The sequence below is a fragment of the Ctenocephalides felis genome, unplaced genomic scaffold (assembly GCF_003426905.1).
Source record: "Ctenocephalides felis isolate EL2017-DRISC unplaced genomic scaffold, ASM342690v1 CF-g0.4_SCAFFOLD_01492, whole genome shotgun sequence".
Taxonomy (NCBI): domain Eukaryota; kingdom Metazoa; phylum Arthropoda; class Insecta; order Siphonaptera; family Pulicidae; genus Ctenocephalides; species Ctenocephalides felis.
The window spans coordinates 14,635,051-14,651,314 of record NW_020537646.1 but is presented as its reverse complement, the minus strand read 5'-3'; the positions used below and the strand labels follow the sequence as shown (position 1 = coordinate 14,651,314).

The following is a 16,264-nucleotide window of genomic DNA, read 5'->3' as shown; positions in this document are numbered from 1 at the left end:
TTAATATATCTCAATCATTTAATTTTGTGTGTAATAATTATAGGTGAAGGAAGAAAACCTTATGCGGAACGCCAAACTATATAGCTCCAGAAATTTTAAATAAAAAGGGCCATTCATTTGAAGTTGATATTGGTCAACAGGTTGTATTATGTACACATTATTATTGGTAAACCTCCATTTGAAACTTCAACTTTAAAGGAAACTTATACCAGAATAAAGAAATGTGATTATAGTAAATATAGGTTATTTTAATTTTTCTTAAGAATATATTATTAATATAAATGGATATATTTATACAATATGTTATTTTTTTTTGTGTTTCCTAGATTACCTACGACACTTCATAAACAATCTGCAAGCATGATCATTGAAATGTTACAGTCCGATCCCCAATCTAGACCATCTGTAGATCAACTTCTTAAGCATGAGTTTTTCAACGCTGGTTACATGCCTAAGCAGTTGCCATCTTCTTGTTTAACAATGGCACCTAGGTTTGACCAAGTTGAATACTCTAATACAGATCGCAAGCCTCTTCATGAAATTAATAGAGGTAATAATGTAATGTTTTTAAATTTCTTACTGATCATACCAGCTACTTTTTTTTTCAATTTTAAATCAAAACTGGGCTATATTTGTAGGGTGTGGCAAACAATATTAATCCATATAAATTATTTTCAATAATTTTCTAATAGAACATAACTAATTTATTGTGAATGTGTAAGGCTAATAATATTTTTCCAGGTAACGATTCTATTATGATGGTTGATAGTCCCAAAAATATGCAATGGAAACAATTGCAGCTGGTTGCCGTTTAAATCCAATAAGAGGAGTTGAAGAATATAAACAAAATATTGTAAACCTTAGAGACCAATTGATTCAACTGCTAAAAAAAGGTCAGTTTTAATATGTTAACTATGAATAATTTGATATATATCTTTTATACTATTATAATAACAATTCTGTTTACCTTCTAATTATTCAACAAAATATTATTCTTTGGTATCAATGATTAAAATTAATTTTAGCCTGGCCGCGTGCATGGTAACTTTGGAGATGAAATGTCTGATCCTGCATCACAACCGTTGGTCTGGGTTTCTAAGTGGGTAGATTACAGTGACAAATATGGATTTGGTTATCAGCTTTGCGATGAAGGAGTTGGAGTAATGTTCAATGATACTACAAAACTTATTATGCTTGCAAATGCTGTGTAAGTTTGAAAAGTGTACAAGTAGAATTAATTTGTATATACAATTTGATTTTAAATTGTTTTGCATAATTTGGGTACCTTGAAAATCTTGGGTACTTTTACTCTTAATACTCTATGACTGATTTGTGTTGATTGAATGGCATACAATAATCTGGAGAATAGATAACATAATATCATATTCTTTGATGTTATTTCTTAACAGAATTTTGTTAAACTATTCTGGCAATAATATGGCATTTGAATTATTTTTTCTAATTAAATCATGTTGACTTAATTTTTAAGGAATGTGCATTATATTGCAAAAGATGGAACAGAATCATACATGACGATGGACAGTTACCCAGCAGTTCTTGAAAAGAAGATGAAATTACTTACATACTTTCGAAGATATATGTCGGAGCATCTTATGAAAGCTGGTGCTTCTGTACCAGTGCGGGAATGTGATTCATTGTCTAGAATTCCACATTTACACCAATGGTTTAGGACAAATTCTGGTGTTATAATGCATTTAACAAATGGCACAGTTCAGGTATTCATTTTCTATAAACATTTTTAAAACAAAAATGCTTTTCACCAAGTGCTATAATTTTGGTGTTTTTAAAAATTTTCTTTTATTTTTTTAATACATCTTGTATTTTTAATAAATGAAATGTGATTGAGTTATTCAAAATTATGTATTATATATAGTTAAGAAAACTCTTGAAACAAAAGCTTGATAAGTGCTATATTCCATTAGGAACTATATTAATAGTAATTCTATTTCTGTTTAATAGATTAATTTCCTGGATCACACTAAAATCATAATGTGCCCATTAATGGCTGCTGTAACATATATTGATCAAGAGAAAAACTTCAGAACATTTCCATTTGCAACAATAGAAAAATATGGTTGCTCAATGGGTCTCGCACAAAATCTACGTTATGCCTTAGAGAAGATAAATAATAATCTTATGGAAACTTAAAGTTAAAATTTCAATATAATATGATTGATTTTTTGCTCATTCAAGCTCTCACACCATGTTTAAATAACATATAGAACATATTTTTATACAAGTTTTAATCAAATTTTTAGATGCCAATATTTTTTATAAATTGTTATACACATATATGTATTTCTAAGTTTTTTAAACAAATATTTCGTGTCTGTATTTTGAAAAAATATTGTGATGCATATTTTTTATATTCAATTATGTAAATATCTTGATGTATTATTATTTTATTTGAATATTGAATTTGAATCAATATTTTTATATTTTTCATTATAAAATGGTAATATAACATTTGAATAAGATCCATTTTCATTAAACATATTGTTTGTATATGTTGTTAAATTTATTAGCAAAATATCTCATAGATAATATGTATGACTGCATTTTGTTAAAAATAAAAGTTCATGTAAGATTTATGAATGATTCAATATAAAAAGCGCATCTGAATATTTCTATTATGCCATTATTTTGCTTACATAATCTATATTATGTGCTCACATATTTGCATATAATTTTATAGCATTATGAGTTGACCATACCAGAATAGTTATTTCTTTAAAACAATTTTCTTCTCAATATATTTATAAAAGCTTAATGTCACTTGTTGAATTTCTAGAAAAAAAGTTGTTTATTCTTTAATAAAAGAATAGTCTTACTGAGCTAACTTTGGATAATGCAAGGTCAACCCTAGTGGGTGTATAAATGAATATTAATTCCGCATTATAAAACTTGACATCACTGATGCCGAGGGTAAAATTTTTCCCAAGTGATCTAAAATATAATTGCTGTATCCAAAGACAGCAAGATGTGTTTATATAATATAGCTTCAGGAGACTAAATATCATTTTATATACATGCATTAAAAGCACCGAAAAAATACACCATCAAATTTTTTTTATAAAAAACTCAAACTGGCTGCTGGCAAATATCAGACAATGAATCAGGTGACAATCGAAGGTATACATAAGAAAATAAATCTTGCAGATGATTTGTTGAAACATGACCGATACAGTATTTGGAGAAGACCTGCTTTTACTTTATCAACAATAAAAAATTATAAGAATCCAAAACGATAAAACTATTGGATCGTACAGATGACACTATATCTATATGTGAAGTAGCATTACATACTCAAATAATTTTGAATGCATTAGTGAGTCAGATATATAATATTTCTTCATGTCAAAATTTTAGTAATTCATTGAAGGTAGAAAAGGATTCTTTGAAATCTTGGATGAAATACATGGGCAATCAACCAAGATCTGCCTAGTTGCCCTGTGATAAAAATAATGCCCTTGTTTTAAACGAAGGAATGAGTAAATATTTGAAAGATGTCAAAGATACAGTATTAACACAATGTAAAAGGGACTAGGAATTCATGTTTTACGAAGGTTTCTAAAGCAATATTAAATATTTATCAGATAAAACCAGCTACATTCGATTTGGTTCTTACTATTGCTATTAGTGCTAAAAATTATCATTTGTTCACACAAAACTTTTCTGTATTATATAATTTTGTTTGTAAATTTTCAGAATCAAAAAATTATATTTTTTAAGATGATCATAGCCTAGACCAGACATTTTATCTGAATGATTTTTATATAAATCATTTAGGAAAATATATATCATTTCAAAGGGATTTATACTGAGCTAAGATATATCATAAACAATGATATCATCTCATAGCATAAGGACTTTTGGGCTGGTTCTTACATAAAAGCTGTTTTTTAGCAATTTATAAAAGAATGAGTCGTTATCAAAGCTTTCTTGGTCAACCATTACATGACCAGGTCCATCACCAGGACATTCTTGAAAGGAAATTTTAAATTATAAGTAAATTTATAAAATTCGTCATATTTTAACCATTTTTTATATGGCATATATGCCAGGACCAACATTTCCTTATCTATGGCCAAGACTATTCACATTGGAACGACTTCAGTGAAATAATAAATATCTCAACAATTGATAAATAAGAAAAATTAATGTAAAAGGTGATTTGTTGAATTATATGTGATTTCAACTATCATAGATTAATTTTTCGTAAGTAGGACATTCATTTCTCTTCTTCTTCTTCATGGATCTACTATTGGAAAGACCTCTGATGTAAGGATAAAATTACAGAGAATGGGTGAAAATATGGATTGAGTAAATGAATATAAATTTATTACAATTGTTATCTACAATCAAAAGTATAAATCTACTTCAAAAGAATGTAAATCTACTACAAAGAGTTTAAATATACAATTGTAATTATTAATAATGAATGTAAGTCTTCTTCAATGAGATTTCTTTTCACTAATTTTTTAATATTTAAAATGATGAATTAAGTATATTTACATATTTCTAATTTTTATTAGGTAAATTTGTTTTGTTTGCTATCTTTTTAAGAATGATCATGTTCTTATCATTTTCTCTTGAAGATGGAACTTTCGTTAGTTCCGAAACATCGACAATGAAAATAAGTTTTTAAAAAACTCTTTGGGATTTTTGTGCATTTGGATTAGATTCAAATTTCTGGATTTTGGATTCCTTGTTAGAAGCTGAACAAATACGCACACATATATATATATAATTTTTGTTGTTTTGCAATCCATATCATGCATCGGTATTTGAAAACCATGTTCGTATCAAATTGTAATCAAATATGTTTAAAAACATCTTTGTTCGAGGATGTATATTAGCCATCACAAACAATGGCATGCGATGATTATTCTATAAGACTGCATGTCTTTAAGACAAACAATTATCAAATTTCCTCGAATATCAATTTCCGGCACCGACTGATATGTATATTTTGTCTTGTGTTAGCGAAAACATTTTGGGTTCAAAAGTACATCGGAAAATTTTGAAGGGGCTGTGTGCAAAAATTAAGGGTATTGGCAACATTATATCGAATTTAAAAATACAAATTAAATCAGAAATAAATAAATCTTTAAATAAAAAAAACTTTTTATTAAAACAAAACACATTAAATATCTATATAGTAATTGTCGATTTAAAAACCGATTTCAATTTGAAATTTAATTTTTGAACTTTCATATTCAAATATACAAAAATTACCAAAAAATTGCGAAAACGAACTTTCTGACTGCCTAAGTTCGTTAGACAAATAACAAGACTCGAATGAAATCTGCACACTCTATTAAACGATATTTTTTATTAAAGTAATGAAGCACAGAATTTTATACAAGGCTTTAGCGAAAAAAACATAATCTGAAAAATATAAAGGGATTGATTAATTATTGTTAATTTAAATCATATTATAACTTATTCAGCATAAATACAACCCCCACTATCATGGATTAGTTACTGTCCTGATTTAAGGGGTTACATGGGTTTCTTCGGGCAAAAAACGGCATTTTTTCAATTAGGTTTTTTACATATAAAAAATGAAATATTTTAATAATTTTTTTTTTAAATAAAAGATACATATTTAATAAACATTTTGTAAAATTTTCAAAAAAAATATCAAAATCGCGGTCATTACGACGCCATTTCCGGAAGTCCCTCGGAAAGAAAGGTGCCTTCGCTTTGTCAGCAGAACTTCTTTCAGGATCATCCGAAATAAAAATAAAAAATACGTGTTTTAGTAAAAACAATAAACTAGGTATTGGACGAAAAAAAAAGAAAAAAATGAAAATGGATTTTTGGCAGACGTTTTTATAAAAAAAATGCAAGTTCCGATTAAAATTTCTCGACATTCTTTTTTTTTAAATAGTTGTAATTAAACAAAACGAAAACCCTTCGTTCAATACCTTGTAAACAATATCTCGAAGACCTGTGTAAAATTTCATCAAGATCAGTTGAGTAGTTCCTAAGAAATCTTGACAACCGCCTTTGAAAACATAGTTTTGAGAAAATCGCGTTTAAAGTTTTAAGAAACAATAAAGATGGAGAGGATCAAGCGTCCACTTTTTCAAGGCTGTATCTCCGAAACTATTAGTCGAATCAACTTAAAAATTTAGGACAATATTCTAGAGATGTTATAGAATTTAATACAACAGATTTTTTTTTTGATTTTTTGAAACAGTGAAACCCATGTAACCCCTTAAAAAATAAAAAATACGTTCAGTTACCATTAAAATAATTTTTGTATTTATATAACTATTTTCATCCATTTTATCACTAACATTTACTGTCTTTATTATCATTGGTATATTATAAATCTTGCTCAATAATTTATTTTTCATTAGTTTTATCAAAAAATGTTCAAAATTCACCAGTTTCAGTTCACAGTCCCTGAATACACAATGCAACAGTATTTGTTTTCAGAGAGGAGCAGCAAGAAAGGGTATATAAACCGCACGTGCAGGCCAATATCTTCATATCTGATTTTGTCTTCGGTTGGAAGTCATTCAAACATATTTTTCGGACTGGAAGTTCTACGTTTGTGTTCAAGATGAAGTATCTGGATTTGATATTTACCATATCCATTCTGCTCATTCTAAGGTAAGAATTTATTATTTTAGTAATTTATTTTCATTATTTGTATATGACTCAACTATGCATTTCTCAATTTATATATTATCATGATCAATAAATAATTATGTATAATAGTAAATGTTGTATTTCATAGATTTTCCGGATTCTTTTTATGAATTATAATGATCTACCATTTATAATTTTAACTCTTATTTATTTCTTTTTTTTTTCATTTAGTGGTCAAGGTAGCCATTCCTTGGATGATTTCGAGAGTGGACTATGCCAATGTGCAGCTTTCGATTCCCCCGAAGGCGAAGCAGACAGATCACCTCTTCTGTCCCAATCGCCAGGAGTAAAAGTTCCTTGCAATGAAGAAGGAGCGGCTTCCTGCAAGAAACTTTGCCTTGCACTGGCAAGAGCAGCAGGAGCTCGCGGGCCTGAAGTACTCTGCGATGCTGTTTCTCATCTGGACTCTGTCAAGGTAAAACTTTGCTTTAACTATTTACCTGCTGAAACTATCACATTGATATAAAATATACTTATGATATACGTTTTTGGTTCATAAAGTATATTATATTTTAGTATATATAAGTACTTAACTTTAAGTTAATTTAGATTTTTTTTATTCGGCGTTGAAACATATTAAAATGTTTATTTGCAGCCAAATAGTCTAAATATTTTTTTTTGTTTCTACTATTTTTCTGCAAATAAACATTTTAAGAATATATATATATATATATATATATATATATTTCTTGTCCTGATGGTCGTCGCAATATTCCCCCCAAAATGCGTTTTAAGGTCAAACCGCGGATTGACCTATTTTTAACTTCCCGTAGGGTAAGTTATTGTAATGGGCCGAAAATCGGAATTGAAAATTTTTATATTTCTCGACGTTTTGAAGGTTTCTGAACGTTTTGGCATACCTCAGAAAAAATGGATGTGTGTGTGTGTGAGTGTGTGTGTGTATGTATGTATGGATACAAATTTCCAGTCACGTTTCAGGACGCACGGATCAACCGATTTGAATGGTTCAAAAAACATTCGATTCCTATTGATAGGGAAAAGAGCTGATTAGTTTTTGGCAAAGGCAGGTCCAGCCGTTTCGGAGATACGAAGCAAAGAGTGCAGAAAATAGAAATCGAATTTTTTGAGAGAACGGAGTATCCGATTTGAATGATCTAAAAAACATTCAATTAGTAATGATTGGGAGAAGTGTTTATTAGTTTTTGGCAAAGGCAGGCCCAGCCATTTTGAAGATACGGAGCTAAATATGTAAAAAATGGCAGTTTTTGAGAGAACTAAGCGTCCGATTTAAATGATTCAAAGAACTTTCTGCTTGTCTTAATAAAATAATTGATTTAATTTCAACTCTGCAATTCAGTTTATATAATTCTTATAAATATTACACAATGTTACAATATTTATAATAATCTATTTGAAAACATTCAGTATTCCTCGAACATTTCGTTACGGTACGGGAAGTTCCAGCAATTTGCCTTAAGGCACGATGCCATAATTGCCTCAAGACAGAATCCACTTACAGCTAGTTATAAAATTTTATAATCGCGATCAGTATGACTGAGAATCGGCCAACATCTATTTTCCAATACCCTACATGCTAAGGGTTTTTTACCCTAAAGTTTTTTTTTTACTTTTTTGATCAACTTTTTTTACTTTTTGCTATAATTTGTAATTATAATACACATACAAATTTAAATTTTGAAGTCAAAAAATAAACCACTAATCCCTAAATTTTCACTATCTTACCATAAAGCTCTATTTCGAAAAAGTCATTTTAGTAATCGAATAATTTTTCTTCTCGCGTGCAGTCAATGAATAATTTTGCCTTTATTTTGTTAGTTGAGTTTTTTGAGTTTAAGATTAAATTTGACTTAAATTTTTATCAAGGATTGCCAAACAAACTTTTTTTTTTAATTTTGAGTTCAATTCTCTTTGTTTTAATTTTTTTAATGCGTGATTGAAAAATAAATGCAAATCAAAATTTGCACCGACTTACCTTAAGTACCTATTTCTATAAATGTGACCATACGTTCCCGGTTCGGTCGGGACAATCCCGGAATTTTCATCTTGTGTCCCGGTTTTTTTTATAATTTTTTGATCCTCCTAAATGTTAGGTGTAGTCCACCTCTAATTTTTTTTGTAATTTTTGGACGGAATTTTTTTTATAATGTGGAATTACAAAATACATATAACCCAAATGTTTACTTTTTTATTATCAACCCCTATTTTTATAGTCATTTTAATTTTAGCAATTCAATCATTTTTTATCCGGCGCTGTCTTTGAATATTTTGGACATAATTTTCGTTCAGATTTTTGAGTTTGAAGAAAAAGCTTGAATTTTTCTTTAAAATACAATTTATTATTATTAAGAGTTGTCCAATCCTAACACTTTTTTTAATTTTGGGGTTGACTTTTTTAATTTTAGTTTTTCTAATGCGGTATTGACAAAATATATACAACTATTTTTACTTCGATATACTATTTATTTTTATCCACCCCTAACATTTTTTAATTTTTTTTTTTTTTTGACCAACTTTCTTTATTTCAATTTTCTATAATTTGAAACTTAAAAATACATTGAACTTGCATTACTTAGAAAAACTATTTATTTTTATCAAGGGTTTCGCTTTATAAAGCGAGCTTTATCTGAGACTGATTTAATTTTAATTGAATTTGTACATTTTTATATTCAAAATTTTGATATATTTGATCTAAGGATAATATTATATAGTACTATCTAAGGATCTAAGATCTAAGAATAATATTATATTATATAGACCCGGCAAACGTTGTTTTGCCATAAATAATTACTATATTAGTAATATTAGTAATTATTACTATAGTAATAATTATACTATAGTAATTGTTAGAGGGCATATTAACATATTATGTCCCAGGAATATTTATATGAGGCATGTTTTTTCAGTGGATAAACCCACTGAAAACTTATACCTTCACTTATATACCACATACTTACACATTCAACATCAGTCAGTTATTTTTTATACTAAATATTTTATAGAAATATTATTTATGGCTAACCTCGTTTCCCGGGTCAGCTAGTATATATTATAATAATAATAATAATAATAAATGGTAGTCTGTCCGAAGGCAGGTCCATGGTGTGAGAGCCACCACAACAAATTATTTCCTTGCCCTTCATCCCATTACCACTATTCTCTATCCCCATTTTTTTTATTTCATGTATTTTCTTTTCCAAACTTTTGTTTCCATTTTTCTTGATCATGTGCTTTGGCTTTCAGTTCCCTGTATTTTCTCTTCTCGCGTAAGTTGTCAATCGTCTGCATTCTTCTTCTTCCCATTCCTTTTGTTCCTTCTATTTTACCCTCGACGGTGTCGTGTAGGAGAGTATTCAATCTTAGTATATATAGAATTTAACACTTTACTTCATTCCCTATCACTTTCAATTATAGAACTCATTTTCCTTTATTGCCAAACTATTATTTAATTTAATTTAATTTAACTTTATTACTATTATTACATTTTTCAGGTGGCTATATTTATAAGAACTTGCGATGGTGACTGGACCTATACTGGGGTTACAGCTCGCGACCCAATTTGCTGCCATGATAACAAACCATTGATGTGTCCAGGCCAGACTTCTTATCCATCTGATCCAGAGGGATGTGATTTTGACGAGCCCACAGCATGCGATCTTCATTAGAGGTGAATCCTAAGTAGAAATTGAAAACTCGATGGTATTTCGGTACTTGATTCGAAAATTGTTGAAACAATATATATCAACCAAAAAGAATATAGATATGTGGAGGAGTTTTAATCCATGGAACACGGTTAAATATTCGGACAATGTTATGAGTTATTTTGCTAGAACCAAATCTTTGTAATGAGTCCTCACCCGTAAAAGAATTCAGAACCATAGAAAATTAAAATGTTCATGTAAGTAACACATATTGCAATTTACTTCTGTTAATATAATATTTGGATTAATTCTGTTAATTAATTTGAATTAATTTTGTTAATCCATCTGTTTGTGTCTTTTCCTCTATTAGTAAGGACAGCTCGTGTGCAAAGATTAGAGTTCTTAACAGAATATACTATAAAGCGGTTTAATATGGCATAACATAACAGAAATCAGTATACATCGGAGTAAATGATGAATTCCTTTCAAATTTTTTATCTTATTCTTTATAATTAAAATAAAAATCGAATCGAGTCCAAGGCGCATATACCATCACAAAACGACCAACGGCAAGCTAATTCCTGACTTTTCTCGTTCTCCTATATTTTAAATATATTATCCTTATATTATATATTGTACTTTAATCTATTAATAATAATCACTCTAGTTATATAATTAATTTTTAATCACTTTTTGAGAATTTAGTTCAATTATATTTATTAACATTAAATTTATTACATAAAAATCGGTGCAACATAATTTGAGTTGTAGTTAACAAGAATTTTATTCAATTATTGATTGCAAGATTCTAATAACAGATATATTAAATTAGCTCTTAAAAGCTGTCATGCATATAATTTAGATTAGAATTATTCAGATATTATTAGCATTACTTCCTATTAGAATATTACTTTACTTTTATATATAAGCTTGTCTGTGGTCATCATTTTGAGTAAGTTTTGTAGTTTTAATATCCTCACCGAGCCACTTTATAATAGTTTAAGTATTTTCTGGTTTTTACCACGAAAACGTACCGCAAGACCAATATGGGAAACAGTATTTGCACTTTAAGGTTTTCAAGCCATAAAATAGCAAAGTACCAATTTTTTTTTTCATGTGAATATTTCATATTTTACCTCGTATTGGGAAACTATTTTATGGCTTATAGAGATATATATTGATGAATAGTTTAATTTTTTATATTAATAATATAATACTATATAATATTATCGTAATTTAGATAACATGTACTTTATATTTAATCTATTTGCGCTTCATCTATGCACTAATTTAATTGTCGTTAATAGTATCCTGAGACTGCAGTTTGATATGAAAATTTTATTAATTATATTTTAATTTTTGCTTGTTATGAATATCTATATTTCTAATTCGTTTGGACTGAGTAGAAGATTAAATTAATTTTTAAACTTAGCTTTTTAATTAAATTAGTTCATGTTTTGTTATAAAATTTCGTGAAAGCTTAATTGTACTAAACTTTAGTCGAACAAAAGAAAAATTTTTCATAAAAAAAAAATGTTTCATAAAATATATATTGCATAAGTATGAATTTGATATACATTATGAAGTATATATTTTCGAAATACACAATAATTTAAAAAGAATGCAATAATTCTAATGATAAAATATTGAATTTTCTCTAAATGTTCATTAAAATGCAATAGATTTAGCTACTTATTATTTACAAGAACATAAATTAGTCATTTGTTCACTTTTTATCCTTAAAAATTCCGATATTTAGATCTTACTCTGAATTAATCAAATTTATTGTTATGCTTGCATAAATGAAGTGCTTTTAGAACGCAGTATTAATAAATAATTAGACTTAATTACTAAATAAATAATAGCAATTGACCAATATATTATTAGATTTTGAAATTTAGTTTATATTTTTAATGCTTAGTATATTGAAACTTCCTAATTATAATGCTACAATCGCATCAATTTGTTAAACCATACTTAAATTTATCGGTATTTCTTTTTTTCTGATTAAATTTATAAATAAATTCGCGATAGCTTAATTGATCTTCTTTGAAAAAAATCGACATTCATACTTCTATAGCAAAATTTATCGGTATTTTTCTTCCTTGAATAAATTTCTAAATCAATTCGTGAAAGCTTAATTGGTCTAAACACAAGGTAAATTTTTCATTGTTTCATAAAATATATATTGCATAAGTATGAATTTGATATACATTATGAAGTATATATTTTCGAATAGCACAATAATTTAAAAAAATGCAATAGAAGAACCCCACAAACATACCCTTTGGTCGAACACAAGGTAAATTTTTCATTGTTTCATAAAATATATATTGCATAAGTATGAATTTGATATACATTATGAAGTATATATTTTTGAAATACACAATAATTTAAAAAAATGCAATAGAAGATCCCACAAAAACTACAAATTCTAAATTCTAATGGTAAAAATCGATTTTTCTCTAAATTCCAATTTCTCTAAAACTTTATCAATGTTTAAAGATTGTATTATTTTTTTTAATTAAATATTATAATTATTGGCAGATTTCGTGAATGATTAATAATATTTTTTGTAATAAAACGATACTTATCTAAAAAGCAAAACGTTAACACTGAATTTAAATTTATTTAGTATTCACTCAACTTGGTCAACAAAAATTTGGGAAAATATATATCCACATACTTAAATAACATTTTTTCAAATCAGAATTAAATTTATGATTTATACTCAGGTTATTTAACAATTTTCAAAAATTCAACGCAAAATATTAATACTTGAGTTGTATTTCATATTGATACGGTTGTAGCAATTTTGTATAGAATCATTCGTCAATTTTCTAGTTCCTTACAAGAAGTATTCAACTGTGATTTTATTATTTTAAAAATACTTTCTATTAATGTTAAAAAATAATACAGTAACTATTATAATATATAGGATATAAATCACCAATAAGAGTCTGTAACAATTGCAGAAATGCGCGAAAATAAGCATTTTAGAAGCTAAAACCGATACTTTGCACGTTAAAAACTAATATACATATTAATAATTTATAGATATAAATATATAGTTAATACGAATTTTACACTATTTTTATAAGACAGGCAGCATCATATTTAAATAATAATTAAACGACCATAAACTCATTAAACAGGTTATAAAACCAATCCAAAACTTTTTTACATAATAGATTAAAATCATTTTTGAAAACAATAATAATATACATATTATTAATGTTTTCAAAAATAATTGTATAAACAAATAATAATATATAATATGTATATTATTAATTGTATAAACAATTAATAATATACATATTATTTATTAATAAGCACCATCTTTAAATAATAATTAAACGATCATAAACTCATTAAACAGGTTATAAAACCAATCCAAAACTTTTTCATATAATAAATTAAAATCATTGTTGAAAACTGAGATATATCATGTAAAATTATGTAAATAATTCCAAAAGCATAAATCCAAAAAGCTGTAAAAATATTTTTAGATTAGATTAATTAGTAAAAATAGAATTGACCCAAATTCATATTAAACTTATATTATATTATTACATCATTAGTTCGTAAGCTTTTTGTTATAATTATACGTCTAACGGGACTACTAGTTGTTAAATAATTCACGTCTTCTTATTAGATATTATTAATTAGTTATAATAAATAATTTAGCATTTAGGCCTCACCAATAATGCAATTGTTAAGTTAAAATTAAAAATAATATTTTTGCATGCAACGTTGCTCCTATTAAAATTTAATCACTATACTATATAAGTTTACTAATTTTTAGACATAATGGGCATAAATGTGTACTAACCCGTGGAATTTGAATTTTAGTTAGATTGAAAAGAGAACAGCGATTGTGATTTATGTAATACTTATATTTACTGACAAGATGATTGAAATTATGTAGTTTAGGCACTACTATATTATTTTAAGAAATAGTTTTATTTTGAGCAATTCTATAATCTCCTACAATTGATGTTTGATAGTTCTTGATAGATTTTTTCTTATGAACTATTTTAATTGGCATTAAATTTATAATTTTATTGATTTCCAAATTTTGCACACTAGCTAAGAAATATTTGGTCTTCCATAGTTTAATTTAATTTAGTTCTATTGTAATTTCTATATAATTCATTTTCTTTATATATGTTAGGATAGATATACCATAATTGACATTATTCTTAATTTTAGATTATATATTGAAATTGTTATTAGATATTGAAGAAGCTATAAGATATTGTAATTAATAGTACATAGTTTATTAATCTTATATATAAGCCATTTATTTCAGTACTAACAATAAAACATTTAAAATATAAGTCCCTGTAGTGCTCCCTGCTAACAATGAAACACATTAGAGAAATCAAAACAATAGTTTATAGTTATTGCGAATTAATATATCTGTTATAAGAATAAGTAATCATATAATTGCAAAGTATTCTATATCAAAAAATTATCTATATCAGTTACTAAAACATCATAAGTAAAATTTTTCAACTGACGAATATATAGATATAATTATTTTTATGTAAGAAGATTATTAATGTTGTTTTTATAATTAGACTAAATTGCTTGCACTACTTATATAAAATGTAATTTGAAAACTTAGATACTTTTATGCATGCACAAAAATGTTAAAAAAATATAAAAAAATGTTAGATATGTAGAATAATAATTATAATCAATTTATAAAATAAAAATGAGCATCCCAAAAACGTAAAATTGTGTTTTGATTGCGCAGCTTAGATTAAGAAGTTTAATTTAAATTGTTTGAAATCTATGAGAGAATTTTTTTTAAATCTTACTAAAACTTAGAATATAGTTAGTCAACAAACGGACAATTAATACATAATTTAGTAAAGGTACATTTAAAAATTTATCTCTGGCCCATATCAATGTTAATTTGTACTTTACACTACGCTACGATCTTAATCAAATTTATTAAATTAAAGTAAATTTATAAATTAATTTATATATTTAATGTCATTTTTAAAATGACAGCTGCAAGCCAAATTATTTTTATTTTTTTATTATTTTTTTCTGATTTTATTGTTTTAAATTTGTTGTACCATTTTGAATTCAAAATTATTCCGATATAGATTTATTTCTATTATATTTAATACTTTTGTTAGATTATATTCAATGTATGCAAATAATTAAACAAAAGAAATGCATTTTACATAATAGTTTCGTGAAAATGACATTTAAAAAATTCTTCAAAATTAAAAGTACACGCTCCACTGCATTTTGTAAAACTAAGTAGAAAATATTCATGAGTGAAAAAGCACATTTGAATCCTATCTGTTGGTAAAGTATAAAATATTCTTCTGTTTAGAATTGAACGACTAAATTAGAAAATTATTAGTAAAAACGGATAATATGAAAGATTTGGAAAGATTTAAAGTTGATTTGCAATAAGCTTTGAATGCGTATTACATGAAATTCTGTTTAAAATTTGTTAACTACACTAATTTACAAGGACTTGTGTATAAGTCATTTTATTAATAAAAGGTAATAGAAGAACTTAGTTTGTTGCTGAGCATGCTAAATCTATAAAAACTATTTATTGGTTTATTTCTTTATGGCAACATTAATATCAGTGGTGTTGTGGCAGGTCGTCCCGGTACTTCCTCTTAAGACAGGAACGGCCTAAGGTATATATATACGCGTTCCGGTGAAATAATAGGACAACACCACTGATTATTATTAATGTAAATATTTTATTTCATTTTTATATTTTGATTTAAAACCAAAATGGTGTAAATAGGTCAGTTATTATGTTAATTTGAGTGCACCATGCAAGAGAAGTCATGTCATCCACTAGACGGGCGTCAATACCGTTCTACCCTTCCGCGGAGCATGAAGTCAAATTACAGGTATCACACTAAATTATATATATATATATATATATATATATATATATATATATATATATA

General features: G+C 26.6%; 1 protein-coding gene and 1 pseudogene across 1 annotated transcript; both read left to right on the top strand.

The window, feature by feature from the left end:
• LOC113370914 overlaps positions 1-2,281 on the top strand; it is a 5,115-nt pseudogene extending 2,834 nt beyond the window's left edge.
• Positions 2,282-6,598: 4,317 nt separating this feature from the next.
• Positions 6,599-10,331, top strand: LOC113370913 (follicle cell protein 3C-1-like). The gene is made up of 3 exons (XM_026611585.1): positions 6,599-6,648; positions 6,859-7,102; positions 10,158-10,331. Exons 1-3 carry the CDS (start codon positions 6,599-6,601, stop codon positions 10,329-10,331), a joined length of 468 nt encoding a protein of 155 aa, XP_026467370.1.
• Positions 10,332-16,264: the final 5,933 nt, after the last annotated feature.